This window comes from Dipodomys spectabilis, unplaced genomic scaffold (genome assembly GCF_019054845.1).
Source record: "Dipodomys spectabilis isolate Male_0828 unplaced genomic scaffold, ASM1905484v1 ptg000032l, whole genome shotgun sequence".
Classification (NCBI taxonomy): Eukaryota; Metazoa; Chordata; class Mammalia; order Rodentia; family Heteromyidae; genus Dipodomys; species Dipodomys spectabilis.
Window position 1 is genome coordinate 30,541,044 of NW_024870709.1, and position 21,675 is coordinate 30,562,718.

At 38.8% G+C, this 21,675-nt stretch overlaps 1 protein-coding gene across 1 annotated transcript in view; it reads right to left on the bottom strand.

Moving 5' to 3' along the window:
* Positions 1-21,675, bottom strand: part of Morc1 (MORC family CW-type zinc finger 1) — a 133,238-nt gene that overhangs the window by 91,120 nt on the left and 20,443 nt on the right. The window contains exons 8-9 of the mRNA XM_042676862.1: positions 12,668-12,793; positions 315-394 (exon numbers count right to left, since the gene is read on the bottom strand). Coding sequence (XP_042532796.1) covers positions 315-394; positions 12,668-12,793 — 206 coding nt within the window. The remainder of the gene's footprint in view (positions 1-314; positions 395-12,667; positions 12,794-21,675) is intronic.

Sequence of the window (21,675 nt, forward strand, 5' to 3'; positions counted from 1 at the left end):
GCAAATGTGGACAGCACCCTACTTAAAGTAGGTCAATGCTGGTCTTGACTAGGAGCTAACACATCATCATGACAAGAAGGATCCCAAAGATGAACTGATTAATTACAACTATGATCAGGATCAGACTTCAAACAGGAAGTCATATGATTAAACCAACTTTGACATGGAGAAAATGTGTAAAGAGATTCCTTTGAGGTAGGAATTACACTTGATGTCCACAATGCCTAGAGCAGCGCATGTCTAAGAATAAGTGAGCAATTAGAATCTGCTGAGTGAATAAACAATAATGATGTGAACTTCAAATAATCACATACCGATCTTTACTGCTTCTTCCGCCTTTTTTACTTCATTTTTAAATACACCTTTAAAGGAAGATGTGACATAGAGATACTTTCTACAAAGAAAAAAAAAGAACATCATCAAGTCATAAGAGAAGATTCTTTGGGTAAAACTATACACTGGAGAGATAAATAATTGCTAAGAAAGATTTATCACGTAAGTTATATCCAGCTGGCAAATTAGCCAACTTCATACCTCTAAAGAAATCCTTTGGGGCTGGGAAAGTGGCTCAGTGGTAGAGCGCTTGCCTTGCATGCCTGAGGCCCTGAGTTCGATTCCTCAGCACCACATAAGCAAAAAGAAAAAAGCTGGAAGTGGCACTGTGGCTCAAGTGGTAAAGCGCTAGCCTTGAGCTGAAGAGCTGAGGGACAGCACCCAGGCCCAGAGTTCAAGTCCCACAGCCGGACCCAAAAAAAAAAAAAGAAAAGAAATCCTTTGCCTTTTAATTCTTTGTAATTTTACTTTTTGTAAGGGAACTTTAGGGGTGAGCTGAGAAAATCTCTGCCCACACACGTGTTCATTTATACATATAAAATGAGATAATTTTCTTTAAAAAAAATACATGCTACTGTTCCATTGTGAAATCATTTTATTAACATGCACAATTCTCTTACTCAGATTTGTCACTGACATTGGGTAAACTGCTTCTCCAAGTCTCCAAGCAATTATTTCTTACTGAACTCTCAGAAACACACATTTAATACAGAATTTAAAACCACATAAAGCACACTTTCTACTTCATTATTCAAAAAACTTACTTTCAAGGCCTATTGTTTCAGTGGAAGTGAAGAACTATCAAAGCAAAAGGAAAAGGAATAAAGGCACATGTCCGTAAACTCACAGAGAGCAAAGTCTAGGTGAAAAAACTCTATAAACGTGGATGAATCTATGTGCATCTGCTACAGGGAATTCTTAGAATCAGGATTTTAAAAAATTGCTTGCTATCATTGTGGAAAGAAATATTCCAGAGTTATATTCTGTTTGAGAAAACCCAAAGCTCTGTATATCTCCTCCTCTTATTTGAGAAAGGTTAGTGAGATTTTGAACAGAGGGTATCACAGTTGCTAGGCAAGCTCTCTACCATTTGAATTATGGTCCCAAACATTTTTTTCCATGTAGGTTCTCCCGCATAGCTGAGATTACAGGTATAAGCCTCCATGCCTGGCATTTACATATCTTTATCTACACATAACTATATTTTTGCCCCATACCCTATAAGACTCAGAGTTTTTCACTTTCTTTCTTTTTTTTTTCCTTTTTGCCAGTCCTAGAGTTGAACTCTGGGCCTGGGTGCTGCCCTTGAGCCTTCTGTTCAAGGCTAACGCTCTACCACTTGAGTCACAGGTCCACTTCTGGCTTTTTCCGTATTTAACTGGAGATAAGAGTCTTATGGACTTTGCTGCCAGTGCTGGCTTTGAACCACAATAATCAGATCTCAGCTCGGATCACAGGCAGAAGCCACCAGTACTTACTTACCACTCACTCTCTTTATAAATATTTTCAATGTTAAAAGATTTATACCATGGCGAATTTTACATATCAACTTGACTAGACTAAAGGGAGGTCAAGATAGCTGGTAGAAGGTTATATGTGGCTGTGTCCCCAAAGCTGTTTCTGAAATGGATTGACATTTGAGAAAGGAAACCTGCAAAAAAAGATCACCCTCATCAATATGACTGGTCTAATCTAATTCAGGAGAGAACGAAAAGGTGGAGGAAGACTAACTCAACTTCTGCTTCAGCTGTAACATCAAATATCTCCTCCTATAGGACATAGGACATAGGTTCTCAGGAGTCTGTACTCTAGAATTTACACAGGCAGCTTTCTTCATCTTCTCTCTGCCCTTGTTCTTGATCCTTTATCCTCAGAATGCAAATGGCTCCATCTGCCCCTGGGTTCTCAGGCCTTTGGAGTAAGGGCTGAACTGCTAGAACTCCAGTGTGCAGACTGTGGAAATTCATCAGCTCCACAGTCCCATGAGGTAATTGCCATAATAAAGTATAATATGTCATGGGCTCTGCTTTTTACTGGATTACTTCAATACAGGTATCACAGTGGGAACGAGAAGCAAGTGAAGATCTGTAGATCATTTCTTGAAGCCAAAGTGTTTTAACATGCATAAAAAGACATGTTTGTTGGGAGGGGAGTCAATCCATATGTTCCTAAATTGACATAAGCTATAGTAAAATGCATCCCAGGGGCTAAAACTAAGGTGCTGGCTTCTTAGGATGTACCCTCGGACTTAAGAAAGGATTCTCCATGTTTATGAGTTTTAAAACTGAGAGAAAAAAAAAAAACATAAACAAAAAACCTGAGAATATATGAACAGACCGAATGTGTCCATGTGTTTATTCTCAGGCCCTTTAAAAAGAAAAGGTTTGCAACCTCTAGAATTTAAAGCAATCACCTTTAAATTATGACCTGGTCTAGAATTGCTTTTATATGTTCTGACTTCCAAACAATTTAAGTGGTAATGGAAATTTTCACTGATTGCTGGTATACACAGTTCATACATAATTTTAAATGTTTTTTTTTAAGCTGGAGTTTATTTACAGTTTGCTTACTGAAGATTCTCTTTTTTATCTTAACAAAGCGCTAGCAGATATACTCAAGGCAGAAGCACTTCAGGATCAAATGTTGAGTTTGACTGCCTAGAGTCCATCTGGCTAGGGTCAAAGCTGGGATGTGGCTCTTACAATACTGGGAGACTAAGTGTTTCCTATGACTCCTTTCCTCATCTCTAAATGGGTGGTAACACTGCTACATATCTCATCAGGTCGTTACCAGAAGTAGAAATATAAATACAGTGAAGGAACATAAAACAAGATAGTTCACAGCAAGTACTTAATATGTGTTATGAGCATTATTAACTAATTACACCCAACCTGTGTCTCAAGAAGAAATATACTGGGGATAAGAAAATAAAATGAGGGGCTGGGAAGGAGGCTCAGTCGTAGAGCGCTTGCCTTGCATGCATGAGGCCCTGAGTTCGATTCCTCAGCACCACATAAGCAAAAAAGAAAAAAAGCCGGAAGTGGCACTGTGGCTCAAGTGGTAGAGCGCTAGCCTTGAGATGAAGAGCTCAGGGACAGTGCCTAGGCCCAGAGTTCAGGCCCCATGACCAGACCCCTCCCCTCCCCCCAAAAAGAAAATGAAGTGAGTTGCTGGATGAAGTACTTTTCTTCTAAGAACCTGAAGAATCTGTAGAAACTCTCAACATTCTTTTTTAAGTAGCTAAATAATAAACAAATACATAAATAAATAAATAACTGTTCTAGCTGGTGGTATGGGTCACTGACAAACTGCTTAACTAACATACTCCAGACCCTAAGTATGGCTTAACCATAATAAAAGGAAAACAAAGAAACAGCAGCAACAAAATAAATGGCATCCTGTATTCCTCTACCTCAATAGTTTAAGAAAAATTTCCACCTAACAGTGTCCAACTAACTGTATTTGTTATTGCTAACTCTAAGGTGCATTTTCAGAGAAGACTATACTACAGGAAAGAAATACCCATAAAAATCTAAGGTAAAGTAATTATTAGCTTGTTTCCTTGATTTTCTTGTACAAAGAACATTATCCATGTAAGTCTCATCTATGAGGAATCCAAATTAGTCTATTACATTTAAAAAACAGTAAAACCTAAGTTTTAAAGTATACAATTACTGGTCACTATATCCTGAAATTATTTGTTTTCAAAAACCACATCTTAATCACTTACTTTGCCTAGTTTGAATCATTTTAGATCAAATCATATTTTACAATCAAAATAAAATCAAGGGTAGCTTGTTTGACTAATATTTCTTCAAAGATGATCTAAGTTAAATTACTAAAGAATTTTTACAGACAGTAAAGAGGCACAAAAGGTGCCAACTCTTCACTAGTACTTAATTTAAATAACAGAGATAAAATGGGTGTATTTGTGAGATATCCTGGTCTCAGATCATCTGCATATTGCTTTACAATGCAAAGTTTATGTCTTCTCTTAGGCTGCATGCAGTATCTCAGTGGCTAAATCCTTCTTCCAAAATTATCTGCCCTGGCTCACAACCCTAAACTGTAGCCTCTGTTTGCATTTTTAGTTTGTATTTTACCTTATTGTATTTTATTTTTTGCCTTATTTCTACATTCCAATATCTGATATTTCAGGCCTACACTTTTTCTCATATTTACATATTTCACCTTCTACTTTCCTATACCTTCCATCAACAAAATTCCATTCAAATATTTTTGTTATGTGTAATGACTACCTTGGATTCTTTCTTTCTAAAAGAGCTAAAAATTGTAGAGTCTATGAAAATTAAAACAATATAATTTTTTTGCCATTTAGAAAGGCAAAATTTTTCAAAAGAAACTATTGTTTATTTCAAGTACTACTTTGGCATGTTATGAGAAGTAGACTTTCACACTGCCAGTGTGGGAATAGACTAGTTCTCACTTCTTTTTTTTTTGGGGGGGGGGGGGCGGGTCCAGTCATGGGGCCTGAACTCTGGGCCTGGGTGCAGTCCCTCAGCTCTTCAGCTCAAGGCTAGCGCTCTACCACTTGAGCCACAGCACCACTTCCAGCTTTTTTCTTTTTGCTTATGTGGTGCTGAGGAATCAAACCCAGGGCCTAAGGCATGCAAGGCAAGCACCCTACCACTGAGCCACTTTCCCAGCCCCTAGTTCTCACTTCTTAGAGGGGAATTAACAACAGCTACCAAATCTAATTATGCAAATGGCTTCTATACATTATATCTATCATCATTCTATAAAATAACTGCATATGAGCATAAACATATAATCCAACTATTTATTATTCAAATCCAATGTATCCAAATGCTTCCAGGCATGTCCATTTTAGCAATGTTTATAACAATTTAAAACCTAAAATTATCCATGTATATTAATAAAAAATACATTTAAATAAACCAGAATACTACACAATATACTTGGCAATGACAAATCTCCAAGATACAAGTGAATAAAGTAAGCTACATAAAATTTAATAATTAGAAAAATTGTGTCTGTGTGTTTGTGCATGAATATAGGTGAGCATGTAAATGTAGAAGGAATCTGGAAGTACCAACAAAGGTTCTCCTTTGGGGACTAGTGGATTGCAAGAACACAAAAAAAGATGACATGGAAACAGAAGCTTTTAGTTATTTGACTTTTTGCCATATCTAATGCTATACTGTTGCAGTATTTTTAAATTTTTCTATTTTGGGTAAAATATTACCTTCTGGAGAATTTAAAAAATATGAAGAAACACTAAATAACTTTCAAGACTTTGTTACACAAGTAAAGTATAACATTGCATTTTTTTTTTTTTTTTTTTGCCACTCATGGGGCTTGAACTCAGGGCCTGGGCATTGTCCTTGAGTTCTTTTGCTCAAGGCTAGTACTCTACCAATTCAGCTACAGTGCAAGTTCTGGCTTTTTCTGTGTATGTGGTACTGAGGAATTGAATCCAGGGCTTCATGCATGTGACACAAGCACTCTATCACTAAGCCACATTCCCAGTCCTAACAAAGCATTTTGAGTGACTCGTTTAATCAAAACAATTTAGAAAAATTTAAACTTTTATCACCATTCAACTTCTACATTTACTCATTTGTCCAAAAGTGTAGGCTATTATCAAGTATAATTTAACATTTTTTAAGTTGGGGGAAAAAACTATGAGACAATGACAGATCTAAGCTTTTATTAATGCAGCAAATTAGTCTATGAATCAATTTCATTGTATACTATTATAATTATTTTATTTTTTAAATTATGAGGATTTACCTGAGTTAATCATACTATAAAAGAGTTATAGTCCCTAATGCCTTACAATACATAATGAGGTGAGATCAAGAATATTCTAGCTGGTATGCTGCCAGCTAGATCAAACAGACCTTCTTAGTGTGTCCAGAATAAAGTGAAGAAAACACCATCAACCATTACTCCTAATTCTTGTACTTGCACATCCCTCATTCCCTTGTTTTGCCCAGGTATAAAACCTCAAAGACCTCTGTTCTACTCTCCCCTCTCTCCTTTTCTCTCTTCCTCCTCCTTCTTTCTCTCTCCCTCCACACCCAATCTCTCTGCACCTAGACACGCCCTGACATCACTCCCTGACATAAAGCCATTGTCATTTCTCCTCTAGAATACAGTAATGCTCTCTAGCCTACCTAACCTTCGTTCCTCCTTTCTTGTCCCATAAAATCAATTCTCCACTCAGCAGGCAGAACTGATGTCTTAAAAATCTAAATCAAGCGATGACTATTGCTTGAAAGTCACTCCATTCTCCAGATAGCCACTTTCCCCTTATCACACTGCTCCAGGCCCAGCTAATCTACCCCCTTCTAACTAATTTCTTCCCAATTATCATGCTCTAAACTCTATAGTCCTTTATTCCTACCTTTCAGGAAGAGAGGACTGTAATGACCAAAGTAGGAATAAAAGACAGTAGAGTTTAGACAGAGTTTAGTTTTAGAAACCCACTCTCCTAGAAGTCTCCCAGTGAGGGAGGGTTTGCATCCTGCTATGCATGTCTTGATGTGTTACTCTCCATGCTGATTCCAGGCTGACATGTGTGACCAAGACAGTGCTGTAGGGGTCATGGAAGCTAACTTTGGAGATTGCAACTTTGGAAGTTTGCAACTTCCATTTTGTTCTCTTGAATTGCTCGCTGTGCTGGAGGCCCACACCATATGTCACAAAAATATTCGGATAGATGCGTGCAAGTCATGTGAGCAGACACCATGGATTTGGGTCTTTTTTTTTGTTTTGTTTTTGGTCAGTCGTGGGGCTTGAACTCTGGGCTTGGGCGCTGTCCCTCAGCTCTTCAGCTCAAGGCGAGCACTCTATCACTTGAGCCACTGCATCACTTCCAGTTTTCTACTGGTTTATTGAAGGTAAGAGTCTCACAGACTTTCCTACCTGCCCTGGCTTTGAACTGCGATCCTTAGATCTTAGCCTCCTGAGTAGCTAGGATTACAGGCGTGAGCCACCGGAGCCCAGCTGGATTTGGGTCTTCTAGCTCTACTCAAGCACCAGGATCCCCAGTCAAAATCTGTCAGTACCTTTCTGAGAAACACTAAGCCCCAAGCTTAGTGGGGCTGCTCTCAAACTATCAATCATTGAAACTGGGAGATAATAAATGGTTACTTTTATTATTAAGCCACCAACTCTGGGGATGATGTGTTACCCTGGTGTTTGTAACTATGACAGTCATTCTCTCAGCTTATTTAGCTGTATGTAAACAAGTGACTTCCCGATCATTTTTCTAAAGTTGCCTGTGCTGAATCTCAAATGGTCACTCTGTCTACTTGTCATTCATTTGTACTATAATCACTGCTGCTTTACAAATATTTTAGAAATGTTACTGAGTGTTTTTGTGTTTAAAATAAACATAGTTTTGTTTTCATTCTCACAACACCTGTGAGAGAATTGCCAATTGACAGTGGTGACTAATGAGACTTAGATAACTTCAGAAGGTCCTTGACTGGTAAATGACACTGCTGAAATTTAAATCCATATTTGGCTAATTCAAAATGTACATCCAAGTTGGAAATATTAAATGATTTCATTACATAATATTTTAAAACTCATTAGCACATACTCAAGGTACACAGTTTATAAACAAGACCTTTTCTCAGATTATTACCCTCTCTATGTAGATGGGGTATGAGAACATAGTGAACAAGCTCTAAAAAATGAAGACTGCCCCATAGTAGTACATAAGTATTCAGCATCAGACTTCAAGCCAATGGCCTTAGATAATTTGAGAAGAATCATACTACTCTGGGAAAAGCAAGATGCCTCCAATTCATCTCACTGGGCTCTTTCCCAAGATGGAAGTTTACACTTAAGTTCTACTAGTGAAGAACAGAGTTTTTCCAACCATTTTCCACTGTCTCCCTTTGAGTACTTTCACTAGTGGCCAAATTACTCCCTTCTTTTGTCCTAACATGCAGAGATTTAGTGCCAGTGTAAATCTGAGAGTTATTTCTTTACTAAAAAGCTAAAGAATTCAAAGCCAAAGAAATGAGCGGTTTTGTGCCTCCTAAGATCAAATGCCCTGTCTATACATTAACCTGTCCATACTAATTAAATAATATGTAAAACTCTGAGAATTAAAGGCTTATAAAATCTTCTGTAAAAGAGACCCTAGAAATCATCTAGGCAAAATTCCTCCCCAAAGAATAACTTCTTGTGTGATCTAGACTTTTCCAAAGACAAATCTACCTGTCATTAATCCACTTCATGCTTAGATTCCTTTCTGAGTTGCTGTACCTAATGCTGTGCATATCTACAGAAACTCAACTTGCCAACCAGGATGTACTGGATTCAATATTACCAACATTAAATCTACCTGGACCAAAGACTGGTGTCCAAGCAAAGGAAGGTATGAGTGGCCAATCTCCAGCCATGGAAACACTGGTCCAATGCCACTGGCTAAGCAGCTGTTATGCCTCCTTATTACTTGAATAACCAATCTCCCATGAAGTTCTGTGTCCCCAAACTCCACTTTCAAGGAAAGCTTTGAATTTCATGGTGCGCAACCCACTCTTTGTAGGGCAGATGCTAGGTAAACCTAGAAGTTAGAGCCCAGGCTTATCTTGAGCAACTCCGGGCTGTTGTTTCAGTTGTCCAGAATCCTTATGGCATCGGTAATGGCTTCTTAATACTTGACTTCTCTGAACACCTTTATACAAATAAATGACTAAAAAATGTAAGCTGTCGGCCTTTTTCTTGTGAAAATAGCCCAACATGCTCACTGTGAGCTAGCTGTATCTATCTTCTACTGATCCAAGTTGTACCTTCTGGAATTCCTGATACCACATCATAGCCTTTCTGTTATGTTTTCACTCAGTTCAAAGTGTTCTGTCTTTCAGGGAATGGTCCTCACTTCCAACAATGACCCCCTCACCAGATGTTTACTCTCCTATGAGCTAGATGCATTTCAGGAAGTCTACATCCCTCCTAAATGATCTCTAGCTACTCATCTCCCTGCAGACAGACCTAGTCTAAGCAAACACAGTTGATTGGCACAATGACTAACTTGTTCTGATTATAAATTCCTTAATTGTTTCTAGCAGTCCTGATGTATCATGAGCTTGTGGTCAACTTAACCACATAGGTAGTATTTCTGTATAAATTACCATTATATGTACTCTTATATATAGGTTTTTTCATTTAAATGGTGATCAGGTACATTATACTACACTTATCTATTGGTCTACAACTCTTTCACATCTTATTTCTGTTATGCTCAATATGTATGTGTATATATGTGTGTGTGTGTGTGTGTGTGTGTATATGTGTGTGTGTGTGTATATATATATATATATATATATATATATATTCCTCCTAAGTCTGGGTTAACTATGAATTCAAGAAGTATATAGGAGTAGTAATATGGTTCAAGTGTTCAGCCTGGAGTAAAAAGCTAAGGGGCAATAGCCAGGCTTTAAATTTAAGCCCCAGAAGTAGCACACACACACACACACACACACACACACACACACACACACACACACACACACACACGAAGCATGCATGTTTGCTTTCATGTAAGTCACTAAGAAAAATACTGAACAGAATATGATAAAAGAGAGAAATGAATGAAACTGTACCAGAAACACCTCCTCAGACACTTTGGTCCTCATCTGACTTTGTTAAGATACTGGAGTAAAGGAGCTAAGGTAATTATAATGTACCTATATGAACTCAAATGTATTTCTTTGTGTTATAAAAGTGTAGGAAAGTAAGTAAGTATGGACAATTGTTATACATTCTTATAAATAAATACTTCTGGGTTATGAAGTCCTTTCGGGGATAACTCTGGTTTCCCATTTCATTTTTAGAAGTTTACTGGAGCCCACGTGGCCAATGGACAGAGTAATTGCCTTTAAATGCCTCTACTTTTGTCACATAGGGTCAATCTCAAGCTCTAAATCTATTTAAATATAACTATTAGAGCTCTTTTTTAAAAGGAAAAACACCAGGGGTTATATCATTTGAAATAAAATAACAAGAAGAAAAAAATACATATTTCTTATATGTAAGATTATGCTACTAGGGCATCTATGTGGGAAAATATTTTTTACTATTTTTATTAGCATACATCAATAGTACAAGAGTATTTCATTATAATCCTATAGATGTATACAGTGTACTTTCAACATGTGCACATCCTTATCAAGGAAATGATATGCAAGTAAATTTACTAAGTGAATAGAAGGGCAAAAGCTAAAGAATAAAAGCAGAAAAAAAAATCTTTCCATACAGGAGACACCAAATATCACATTAACAGTTTATCAGGGCTCCAAATAAAACCTGTCAAAGATTCAAGCTTCTTTATCACTATTAAAATACAACTGAACAAAGAAAGACTACTATAATTATACCTATTTCCTGGTAATATATATGATGAATATCATTTTGAAAGGTGAATAAAAGTATGAGGATGAGAAACTGACACAATTTGATATAAGTAATTTACTTATAACAAATTCAATTTATTAAAATTCCTGAAAAACTAAACACAAATCAATATTTTTCCATTGGTTTAAGTCATTTTTACTCAAACTCACTAAGAGGAATGATTGATTTTTAAAGACCAGCAATGCTAATTGATCCAGGAGACCCCTTGGTACTTTTCAGAAGACTGATGAAAGAGAAACTTTGCTTTGATATTTACTAGGGAATAAACAGATTGACATATAGGAAAAAATCTCAGACTGTGTACACTTTCAAAAGGTTATCCTCAGAAATCAGAAAGGAAACTTTTAAGGAATCCACTGGTGTTGGATCAGGGTACCTCATAAAAAAGAGCTATACTTTTTTTTTTTTTTTTTTGGTCGGTCGTGGGGCTTGAACTCTGGGCATGGGCATGGTCTCTGCGCTGTTCAGCTGAAGGCTAGCGCTCTACCGCTTGAGCCATAGCACCACTTCCGGTTTTCTAGTGATTTATTGGAGATAAGAATCTCACGGATGTTCCTGCCTGGGCTGGCTTTGAACCTCGATCCTCAGATCTCAGCCTCCTGAGTAGCTAGGATGACAGGCGTGAGCCACCGGCACCCGGCTATACTTTTTTGTTTGTTTGTTTTGTTTTATTTTGGGTCCGGTCGTGGGCCTGAACTCTGAGCCTGGGCGCTGCCCCTCAGCCCTTCAGCTCAAGGCTAGTGCTCTACCACTTGAGCCACAGCGCCACTTCCGGCTTTTTTTTTTTTTTTTTTTTGCTTATGGGTGCTGAGGAATTGAACCCAGGGCCTCAAGCATGCAAGGCAAGCGCTTTACCACTGAGCCACCTTCCCAGCCTATACTTTTAATATTAGGAGTTATATGTCTGATTGCAAACATTATAAAGAGTTACTGTCCTATATGGGGAGAAAGCATCAGATCTGGATTACTAAAGATGGGATCTTTAAAATGATAATAATAAAACTCGACCCACAAGCTCACTGTAGATATCAGGAGAAACAATGGGGGTGAAAAATGAGAGAAATAATTGAAGTTAAAATGTACATATAGAGAGAGTGTGGAAGCATCTAATGCTTTTCCCAGTAGATACTAAGCTCCTGATTAGAATTAATCTTATCTTTTTTTGTACTTTGTGCCTAGTACAATCTCAGACTCACAGAATATTTTGATAATTGAGTGATGTGTAAATGAATGACCATCCAGAAACCATGGGAAAAAAGTGACTTTTTATGATTCTTGCACAAGATGCATTTTATAATATGTAAATTTAAGCTTTAAAAGTTTATACAAATCATAAAAAGCTAAATATTAGAAGACCAGATGTGTTTTATACACACGATAATTCTACATATACAAACATAGACAAGCATATATGCACAGTCATGCATTGCTTAATGATGGAAGCCTGGTCTGCAAAGGGGGTCATTACACACTGAGTGTGCTTACACAACCTAAGGAAACTACATCACCGCTAAAGTCTGAAACCTTACAAGACTGCCATCATATACTGACTAAGATATCGTTGTGTGTAGCAGGAAAATGTGTGGTTAATAGCTCAAATACATTAGAGAAACTGAAAACACAGAATGAACTGTGATCTCTCAATGGAACTAATCATAATCAAAGTACTTGAAGTGAAAAATGTATTTGTACTCAGGTGATTACCTAACTTAGCACTGCCCAATGTTTGCCGACACAATGCCTTTTCAGTGAGCTTTTGTTTCTTATGAACACAGTTTGAGTACTGTTTGCAATGTAAAAAATAAATAACTAAATAAAAATCTTCCTAACAATCAGTTGTCTGTCCTTGACAATTTGAGAAAGTGTACTAATTTTACACACAAAATGTCTGAGAAGAAGGAAAACTATTTACCTGGGTTTGTAGAGGCAATGATATAGAATCTTTGTTTGAACTCTTTTTGCTTGGATATAGATTCTCATCCCTGGGTCAAAATACAGAATAGAGGTGTAGGCTCTGAATGAGCATCTCTCTGGAAAGCTGAAATACAAAATACCAAGGCTATACAACAAGGACTCCACTTTGAGAATGAAAGAAAATTAGAGAGTTTGCTTCTAAAAGCTTTGAAAATTTTTCTGCTAAAATTAATAATGTCACAAACAGCAGTAAATGTACATTTGCTTCATTAAGCAGGTCTCTTTTACAAAGGCCAACAGAAATAATCTACACTTAGAGCTGAGCTTTTCTTATCAATCAACCAATTCTAAGTAAATATATCAATGGTAGAAAATATGCTTCCCACTTGAACAACTGGCCCATGCTGGGCAACAGTGGCTCACACTCGTAATCCTGGCTACTCAGGAGGCTGAGATCTGAAGATCTATAGTTCAAAGTGAGTTTGGGGAACAACGTCCATGAAACTCTTGATATCAAATTAATCACCAAAAAGCAAAGTAGAACTTTGGATCAAACGATAGAGCTCTATTCTTGAGCCAAAAAGCTCAGGGACAGCACTCTGGACCTGAGTTCAAGACTTAGGACTAGCAAAGAAGAAAAATAAGAAAGAAAGAGGAAAGAAGGAAAATGGAGAAGGAAGGAGGAGGAAGATGAGGAGGAGGAGAAAATAAACCTTACCCAGAAATACAAATAAACAATCCTTTAGTTTGAGTTTGAATACAACTAAAAGAGACAATGATTGAATGACATCTTCTTTTGTAGCTTTTTTTTTTCTTTTTTTTTTTCCAGTGCTGAGGAAACCTGGGGCCTTGCCCTCGCCAGGCGGGCGCCCTTCCACTGAGCTAAACCCCCAGCCCCTGAATGACATTTTCTTTAAGTAATAATAACAGAGAAATACAATTGAAATGTATTTCCTTTTAGAATTATGAATATCACAATTCAGTCTGTAAGTGTAATTGAGTATTAAAATATGTATTTATGATGGTCTAAGAGGAGACATCTGTCAACAGGATAGGTAAAAGAGGAGAAAGAAAGAAAAGTAAAAACTCAGAGAGGACAAGGGAATGGGTGACATTGTCCAAAAAGAAATATACTCATTACCTGACTTATACAACTGTAACCCTCTGTGCATCATCTTTACAATAAACTAAAAATTAAAAAAATCAGTAAGTAACTTCTCTTCACTGAAAAACAAGAGTAGGAAATACAATAAAGTGGGAACAAAAAAATAGGAAACCACACTGGGATGTCTCTGAGTCACTGTACTAACAAATCTAGGGACCTTCTATATTGAACTCCATTTATAAACTGTAAATCTTCAATTACATAAGAAATAAAGATAACAAACAAGGGCTTTCGGGGTGGTGTTTCCCATTTCCACATTTCAGAAAATGCCACTAGGAAGGGCTTCACTACCAAACAAGAGAGCAGGGAGGAGCCGGGAACTGGTAGCTTATAATTGTTCAAAGCCAGTCCAAGCAAGAAAGTTCATGAGACTCTTATCTCCAATGCACCACCAGAAAACCAGAAGTGGTACTGTGGCCCCAAATGGTAGAGCACTAGCTTTGAGTGAAAAGGGTTAGGGACAGCACACAGAGTTCAAGACCCACAACACAAGATAGAGAGATGGAGAGACAGACAGACAGACAGAGACAGACAGAAACAGGGACAGACAGAGATAGAAAGACAGAGACAGAAAGAGACAGAGCAGGGAGCAGCAAATGATCCATCTTGCCATCTTTCTTCAGTTCTGAATGAGACAAAGGTGACCCGAGGACTGATTGGTCAGGCCTCACTACTATGGATTACTCAGCATGACCACACCACTGGCAGGCTGTGAAGCAAGAAAAGGACAGAATTCTAGGAATCTACAAGAGTGAAGATGAAGCCAGATGACATCCAAGGATTTCTTAGTGAGACACAAGTTCCTGCTAGGACTATTTGAAAATCAAGCAGGAATTTATTTTGTTGAAAAAGAAGTTAATAAAATTAGCCTGGAGTAGAATTTTTCCCAATATAAATTACATAAAAAGTATCTTGTTCAGGGTTATTATCTCATTAAAGTTATGATATAATGAGAGAGGCTGTCTGCATCAGTTTTATTCAACAACAGTAGATCAGAAACTATTTCTATATTCAAAAGTAAGGCTTTCTTGGGATTCTATGAGCATCCCAAGGACTTTTACCATTGCTTAAATCCTTTTCTGCATCTGTCAAATTTGACATTCCCCTTAAAGCTAGAAGCTCCTATCCAGAAGCCAGTAGGTCAAACCTGTAATGGAAACTACTCAATGAGGCTGAGATCTGAAGATCAGTTCAAAGCCAGCCTAGTCAAGAAAGTCCATGAGACTCTTGTTTCTTGTTAACAGCTGTTTAGGCATCATTAGTTTCCTTTGTTACAGATCTTGGTCTTGGGTTAGTCAGAATTGGATGGCTTTCTGATTGGTGGTTCTCCTTTCTACTTCCCTTAAGATTGTGACACCAAAGATTTGCTGTTCCAGGGGCTGGGAAGGTGGCTCAGTGGTAGAATGCTTGCCTTGCATGCATGAGGCCCTGGGTTTGATTCCTCAGCACCACATAAGCAGAAAAAGGCAGAAGTGGTGCTGTTGCTCAAGTGGTAGAACGCTAGCCTTGAGCTGAAGAGCTGAGGGACAGCACCCAGGCCCAGAGTTCAGGCCCCACAACTTATAGTTCCATTCTTACAGTTTGTGTGTGTGTGTGTGTGTGTGTGTGTGTGTGTGTGTGTGTGTGTGTGTGTGTGAGAGAGAGAGAGAGAGAGAGAGACAGAGAGACAGAGAGACAGAGAGACAGAGAGAGACAGAGAGAGACAGAGAGAGAGAGAGAGAGACGGGGCCTGAACTCTGGGCCTGGGTGCTGTCCTTACCTCTTCAGCTCAAGGCTAGCGCTCTACCACTTGAGCCACAGCACCACTTCTGCCTTTTTCTGTTTATGTGGTGCTGAGCAATCATGCATGCAAGGCAAGCACTCTTCCAGGGAGCCACCTTCCCAGCCCTACAGTTAACTTTTGACAGATCAATTTATTATTTATTTAATAAATGATTATTACTAAAAATAACAAGCATAAAAGGGGCATGGGAAAGGTCTGCAAGAACTCTCCTATGATAGGAGACTCACTACAAAGACTCATGGGCCTTGGTATATAATTGTACCCCTGGCTAGTACAGACTGAAGCAGTACTGGGGTTTTAACTCAAGGTCGCATGCTTAGTTTCAGGCACATCACTATTGAACCATGCTCCCAGTACTTCTTTACTTAGTTTAACTATTTTCCAGAGAGGGTCTTGCACTTTTGTGTCAAGCTGGCATCAGAAAGCAGCAATTCTCCTACCTACACTTCCTGCAAATCTGGGATTACCTCCAGCTTTTTTTTAATTTTTAATGATTTTTATTGTGAAAATACTGTACAGAGGGGTTACAATTACATGAGCAAGGTAATGAATACATTTCTTATCAGGCATTGTTGCCTCCTCCAGCTTGATTTTTGAGATAGGGTTTAGCTAATCCTTTTTCCCTAGGCTGACCTTGAACCATGATACTCCAATTTCTACATCCTAAGTAACTAGGATTACAGACACGCACCACCACAGCTGGCCTACCATCCATGATTTTTATTAAGATGTCTTTCTGCATTACAGATATTGAAGTTCCACAGTCAAGTGAAGAAAGTCATATCCATTGCATGGTCTAGACAGAGAAAGATACCCTCACTAGTTAGGAGTTAGCTTAGCATCTGTTTATCACGGTTATCACAGCCCAACATTGCAAAGAAGTTCTTCCAAGGACAGATACATGTTATGGTGACCCTTTTCTACTCACACGACTACTTTTCCAAGTTTCTGTTCACTTGTGACCAACGGAATGGTACTGTCTCTAATTTGTGAAGTCTGTGCCCAAAAAAAAGAAAAGCTAAACAGAAAAGCTGCACATGAAATGAGTCACTCATTCTAAGTTTCCAATTTCAACATAAGATCCTTCATGATCTGGGAATGGACTCACAGCTGGTTGGAAATAGGACGCCAACCAATAAAATGCAATCCCCACATTCATCCTCAATGGGCAAACAGTCTCCATCCAAAAACCTTCAAGCCTACTTCTTGGCAGTTGCAGTCTGTTCATTTAAGGCCACTGTCAGTTTCCACACATGAGGTCGTGCTTTTTTTTTTTTTATCTCCAAGTCATATGCAATTCTTTGATCACTCTTGGTCAGCAGTTTTTGATACTTCCGGGTGAATGTGGAGATGTCACTTCCTGTCGAAACCCTCCCTCACACCTACAAGCGGCAAAGTGCTCTCCTTTGGGCTCTCCTCCTAAACTTCCCGACACCCAGATTCCTTACCTAAGGACTTTTAAAATGTAAGATCATCTTCAATAATGATGCCATAAGTCTTTATAAATAAAGTCCTTCACTAAGGGAACTAACCTACAAATGTGCTCTCAGTAATAAGGATAACCTCAAAAGATGAAAGAAAAATGCTGTAATTCTCCATTCACAAGGAGCTGCTTGACATATATTCTTCAAGGGTTTTTATCTCCTTTATGTCTGTGTCTTTCCTTTCTGTCTCCTCACATTTTGCCAGATGTCTCCATATCTCTATCCTAGTATCTCTTCCTCTTTTACTTTCTATTTAATTGCCTATGATAAGAAACTGAAGAAATAAGAAGCCAGTCTTGTGGGCATGCACACACGCACAGAGTTACTTGAAGGGGAGAAGGAAATGAATATTTTAAAGCAGTATCTGGCTTCTCAGTCTGCAGAATATGATAGGAGGAGACAGAGAAGTATCTATGTTACTGTCTTAGGAATTCTTAAAAGTCAGTCTCCACTTTAGGATGTAGGGGTGGCCTCTTGTTGCTCATGAACTGTTCCTGTTATTCTGCTGCTGTTTTAAATGTGGATCCATGGTGGATTGGTGCATTGTTATCAAGCAGTGCCAAGGGCCGAAAAGAAATCAGAGGTGAAGCTCTGTGGCCAAGGTTGTTATTTGTTGATTCAGATTCTTTATGGCTAGAGACTGAGAATGTGAAGTCTCTAAAGCTAAGGAGACAATTCCTTTAACGCTGCAAAGTTTGGAAACCCTAGTTTGGTAAACCTAGGAGAGGGGTGGTATGGAAGGTCCCTAAAAGAGAAGAACAGACTCACAAGTATTTGAATATAGAATGTCAACCAATATGCATCCACACTTGGAAAACACACGACAGACTCCTATCCAGCAATGAAGTGATGCTTTAACATCTTAGCTTATGCTAAATTTCATCTCAATCATGCAGTACTGAAAAATGGTATCCAGTGGACTCCAGAAGGTACAGACAAAACATCACTGATCCATTCACAGGCTCATATACTAAGGAGTCCGTGAGTTGTCTCAAGGGCAGATCTGTTATAAAAGCCCATTTGTTTGTCCCTGTCTCATAAGCATCTCTTGAAGTATGATGCCCTGACTGATTTAAGACTTGGTGGAAAATCTCCAACTGAAGGAAGGCTTTCACCAGATATAAGTCCCTTACCTTACATATCCAAATTTCCAGAACCACAAGTTGAGTAACCTATTCTTTATTATCTGCTCAGCCTCAGGTATTTTCTTATAGTAACAGAAAACAGACTAAGCCAGTAACTCTAAATTCCAAGCACTAGACCAAGCGATGTTGCTTCTGCAGTATCTCAGAAGTGTCATATTTTACTCATGAAATACTAAGTATTACAACCAAAATTATTTTCTAGATTTATTACTAAAGTTCCTGACAAATCCCTGGAGATGCCTTAAAGTTGAAGTTAATAAAGTCTATAGTAGCTTGAATATAAGTAAATGCATCAAAGATTTTTAACTAGTTTAAATTTTGAACCTTGAAGACATTTATCAAATTTAATCAGGGTATCTTATCAAATTTAATCTAAGAGGAATGTCAACTCAAAGAAGTAATTTATAATAAAAGTTCTATGTTGCATAAAGTAATAATGGTGCTTTTTTTGATGCAAGCAATATATTACAACCGTATGAAGCTGTAACTCTGATGTGTTCTAATGCCCTGAGTCAGGATACAAGCTACAGACACTGTATGGCTGGCTTTACGATGGCCTATTTAGAAATACGTTGGCAATGTGGAAGGTAATTTCAAAGCATTACTTAGGACAAAATCTCGACTCCGTTTTTCAGTTCTTTCATCACTGCGGTCAGTTTGTGGATGGACCTCTGTAGCTGCCTGCAATCCTCAGACAGATTGGAGTCTAGGGATACACTGGGCCTTTTGGCAAAGGAGGCCAATTTTGGCTTTTTCCATGACAAAGCTTTTGTTTTTCAACTAAGATGTATGCTTTCTTCAAGTTTCTTTTCTTTTTTCTTTTTTTTTTGTGGGTCGTGGGGCTTGAACTCTGCGCTTGGGCGCTGTCCCTGTGCTCTTCAGCTCAAGGCGAGTGCTCTACACTTGAGCCACAACACCACTTCCGGTTTTCTAGCACTTTATTCGAGATAAGAGTCTCATGAACTTTCCTGCCCGGGCTGGCTTTGAACCGTGATCCTCAGATCTTAGCCTCCTGAATAGCTAGGATTACAGGCGTGAGCCACCAGCGCCCGGCTTCTTCAAGTTTCTTACAAAGTTAAGTCCTTAGAATGTTTAGAAAATATTGCCACTCAAAGTAAGACAGGCACGAGGAAGTCACACTTGTAAGAGAGCAGTTGGAATGGACATGTGATCCTGGCTCCTCTGGGAATCCATGCTGGGAATCCAGACAACAGATCAGGAAAATGCACAGAGATCTTCCACATGCCAGGGCGCACATTTGGCCTCTCCAGCTCATTTTATAAATGAGAACACTGATGCCCAGAATATACATATAACCTGTCACTACAACAAGCTTTTCCTTCAGAACTCAAGCCTCCTGTGGACAAGAAAGCCTAGGTCTCTGATCTCTTCATCTTACTCACACAGATGTGGAATGCGCAATCCGGGGCTTCTGCTTTCTAATCCTGTTTGCACCTCATTAAGCACAGAATAAATCATATGACATTAGATAGCCAACTGCCCCTAGATATCCAATAAACCCTAAACTGTCTGCTGGAAGATTAGACCATTAGGTAGAGCACTATTACTTTCAAAGAAGACAAAGATATAAAACTAGGTTGGCAAAGTGCAAACCCACACTAATCTGGTGAAATCTAAGGCAGACCATTATGAGGGCTGTACACTACAGAGGAGTGGAAGATGGGGAAGCTGGTCTGAGATAATGACAACCACACGGTGCAACCTGCTGCGGAACTCTGCCTTTCTCCCAGAGAAACGGGAAGTCACTGGAGACGTTTACAGGTAGAGATGTTAAAAACTGCACTACTCTCTCGCCTTGAGTGCTCTACCACATGAGCTACAGTGCCCCTTTCCATTTTCTGGTGGTTAACTGGAGTTTAGAGTCTCATGGGCTTTCCTGCCCAGGCTGGCTTTGAATCATGATCCTCAGAGCTCAGCCTCCTGAGAAGCTAGGATTACAGGCATGAGCCACCAGCTCCCAGTTGTTGTTGTTTTCAATGTACTATGTGATTTTTTGTTTCTTTTGTATGTTCTTCCTCCTGTGGCATATCCTCTGTTGACATAGTATTTGATTTTGGTACCCTGGTATTGTATATATGTTTATTTGTGTTAGGGAAGGGAAGGGGAAGAACAGAATGGTGAGACAAAGGGCAAGCAGACAATCAATGCAACAGCGTTATACAAGATAATATGTTGGAAATGATTTGTACAAAGTGGGAGTGGGGTGGGGGGAGGGAAAGTAGAAGAAAAAAAAAGGGAAGAGGTAATGAGTTTGATAAGAAATGGACTTATTACCTTGCTTATGTAACTGTAACCACTGTGTACATCACCTTGACAATAAAAAAAAAGATGTTGGGGAAAAACAAAGGAGAGGGTAACTGCTCAATAGGAAATGGATTCACTACCTTGCTCATGTAACTGTAAACCCTCTGTACAATATCTTTACAATAAAATATATATTAAAAAGAAAAAAAACTGCACTACTGAGACATAAGAAAGTAAGTTTTAGAGTTAAGGATGGAAGCAGTGAGACCACGCTCAAGGGGGAAGGTTGCTGCAAGGACACAGGTGAGACATGGCATGACTTGGACCTGGACTCCACGATAAGACAATACGGGGTTGGATCTGAATTATTTTGCAGGCAGAGCCCATGTGGACTAAGCTTTGGAATTTCTTCCGATTGCTGAGGAAAAGGAACAAGAAAATGTTGGGACCCACTGACAGACACATAGAGGCAATTGTTAAAGGTTATAAAATTATTAAAGGTTATAAAATTATTAAAGGTTATAAAAGCCACCGCCAGTGACTCACATCTGCAGCCTTCTATTCACATCTGTAATCTTCTAAACAGGTTTTCTTCAGGAGGCTGATATCTGGAAGATTGTGGTTCAAACCTAGCATAGCAAAAATCCTTCGGATTCTATCTCCAAAACTAACTGGCAAATAAAAAACAGTGCTGGGGGCTGGGAAGGTGGCTCAGTGGTAGAGCGCTTGACTTGCATGCATGAGGCCCTGGGTTCGATTCCTCAGTACCACATAAGCAAAAAGAAAAAAGCCGGAAGTGGCGCTATGTCTCAAGTGGTAGAGCGCTAGCCTTGAGCTGAAGAGCTGAGGGACAGTGCCCAGGCCTTGAGTTCAGGCCCCACGACCGGACCAAAAAAAAAAAAAAAAGAATTGTGTTTCTTGTAGTCCTTCAGTAAAAGAGCAGTGGAATGCTGAGCCTCCTAATTAGCTGTAACACAACACGACAATCTGGGTGAGTTTCTTAACAAATTAGAAATCAGTGTTCTCTTAGTTTAGAAGGAGCTTAAATGTATATGGAGGAGACAGTAACAGATTTCCCAGCAGAGTTCCTCTTTTTTTTGGGGGGGGGTCCGGTCGTGGGGTCTGAACTCTGGGCCTGGGTGCTGTCCCTCAGCTCTTCAGCTC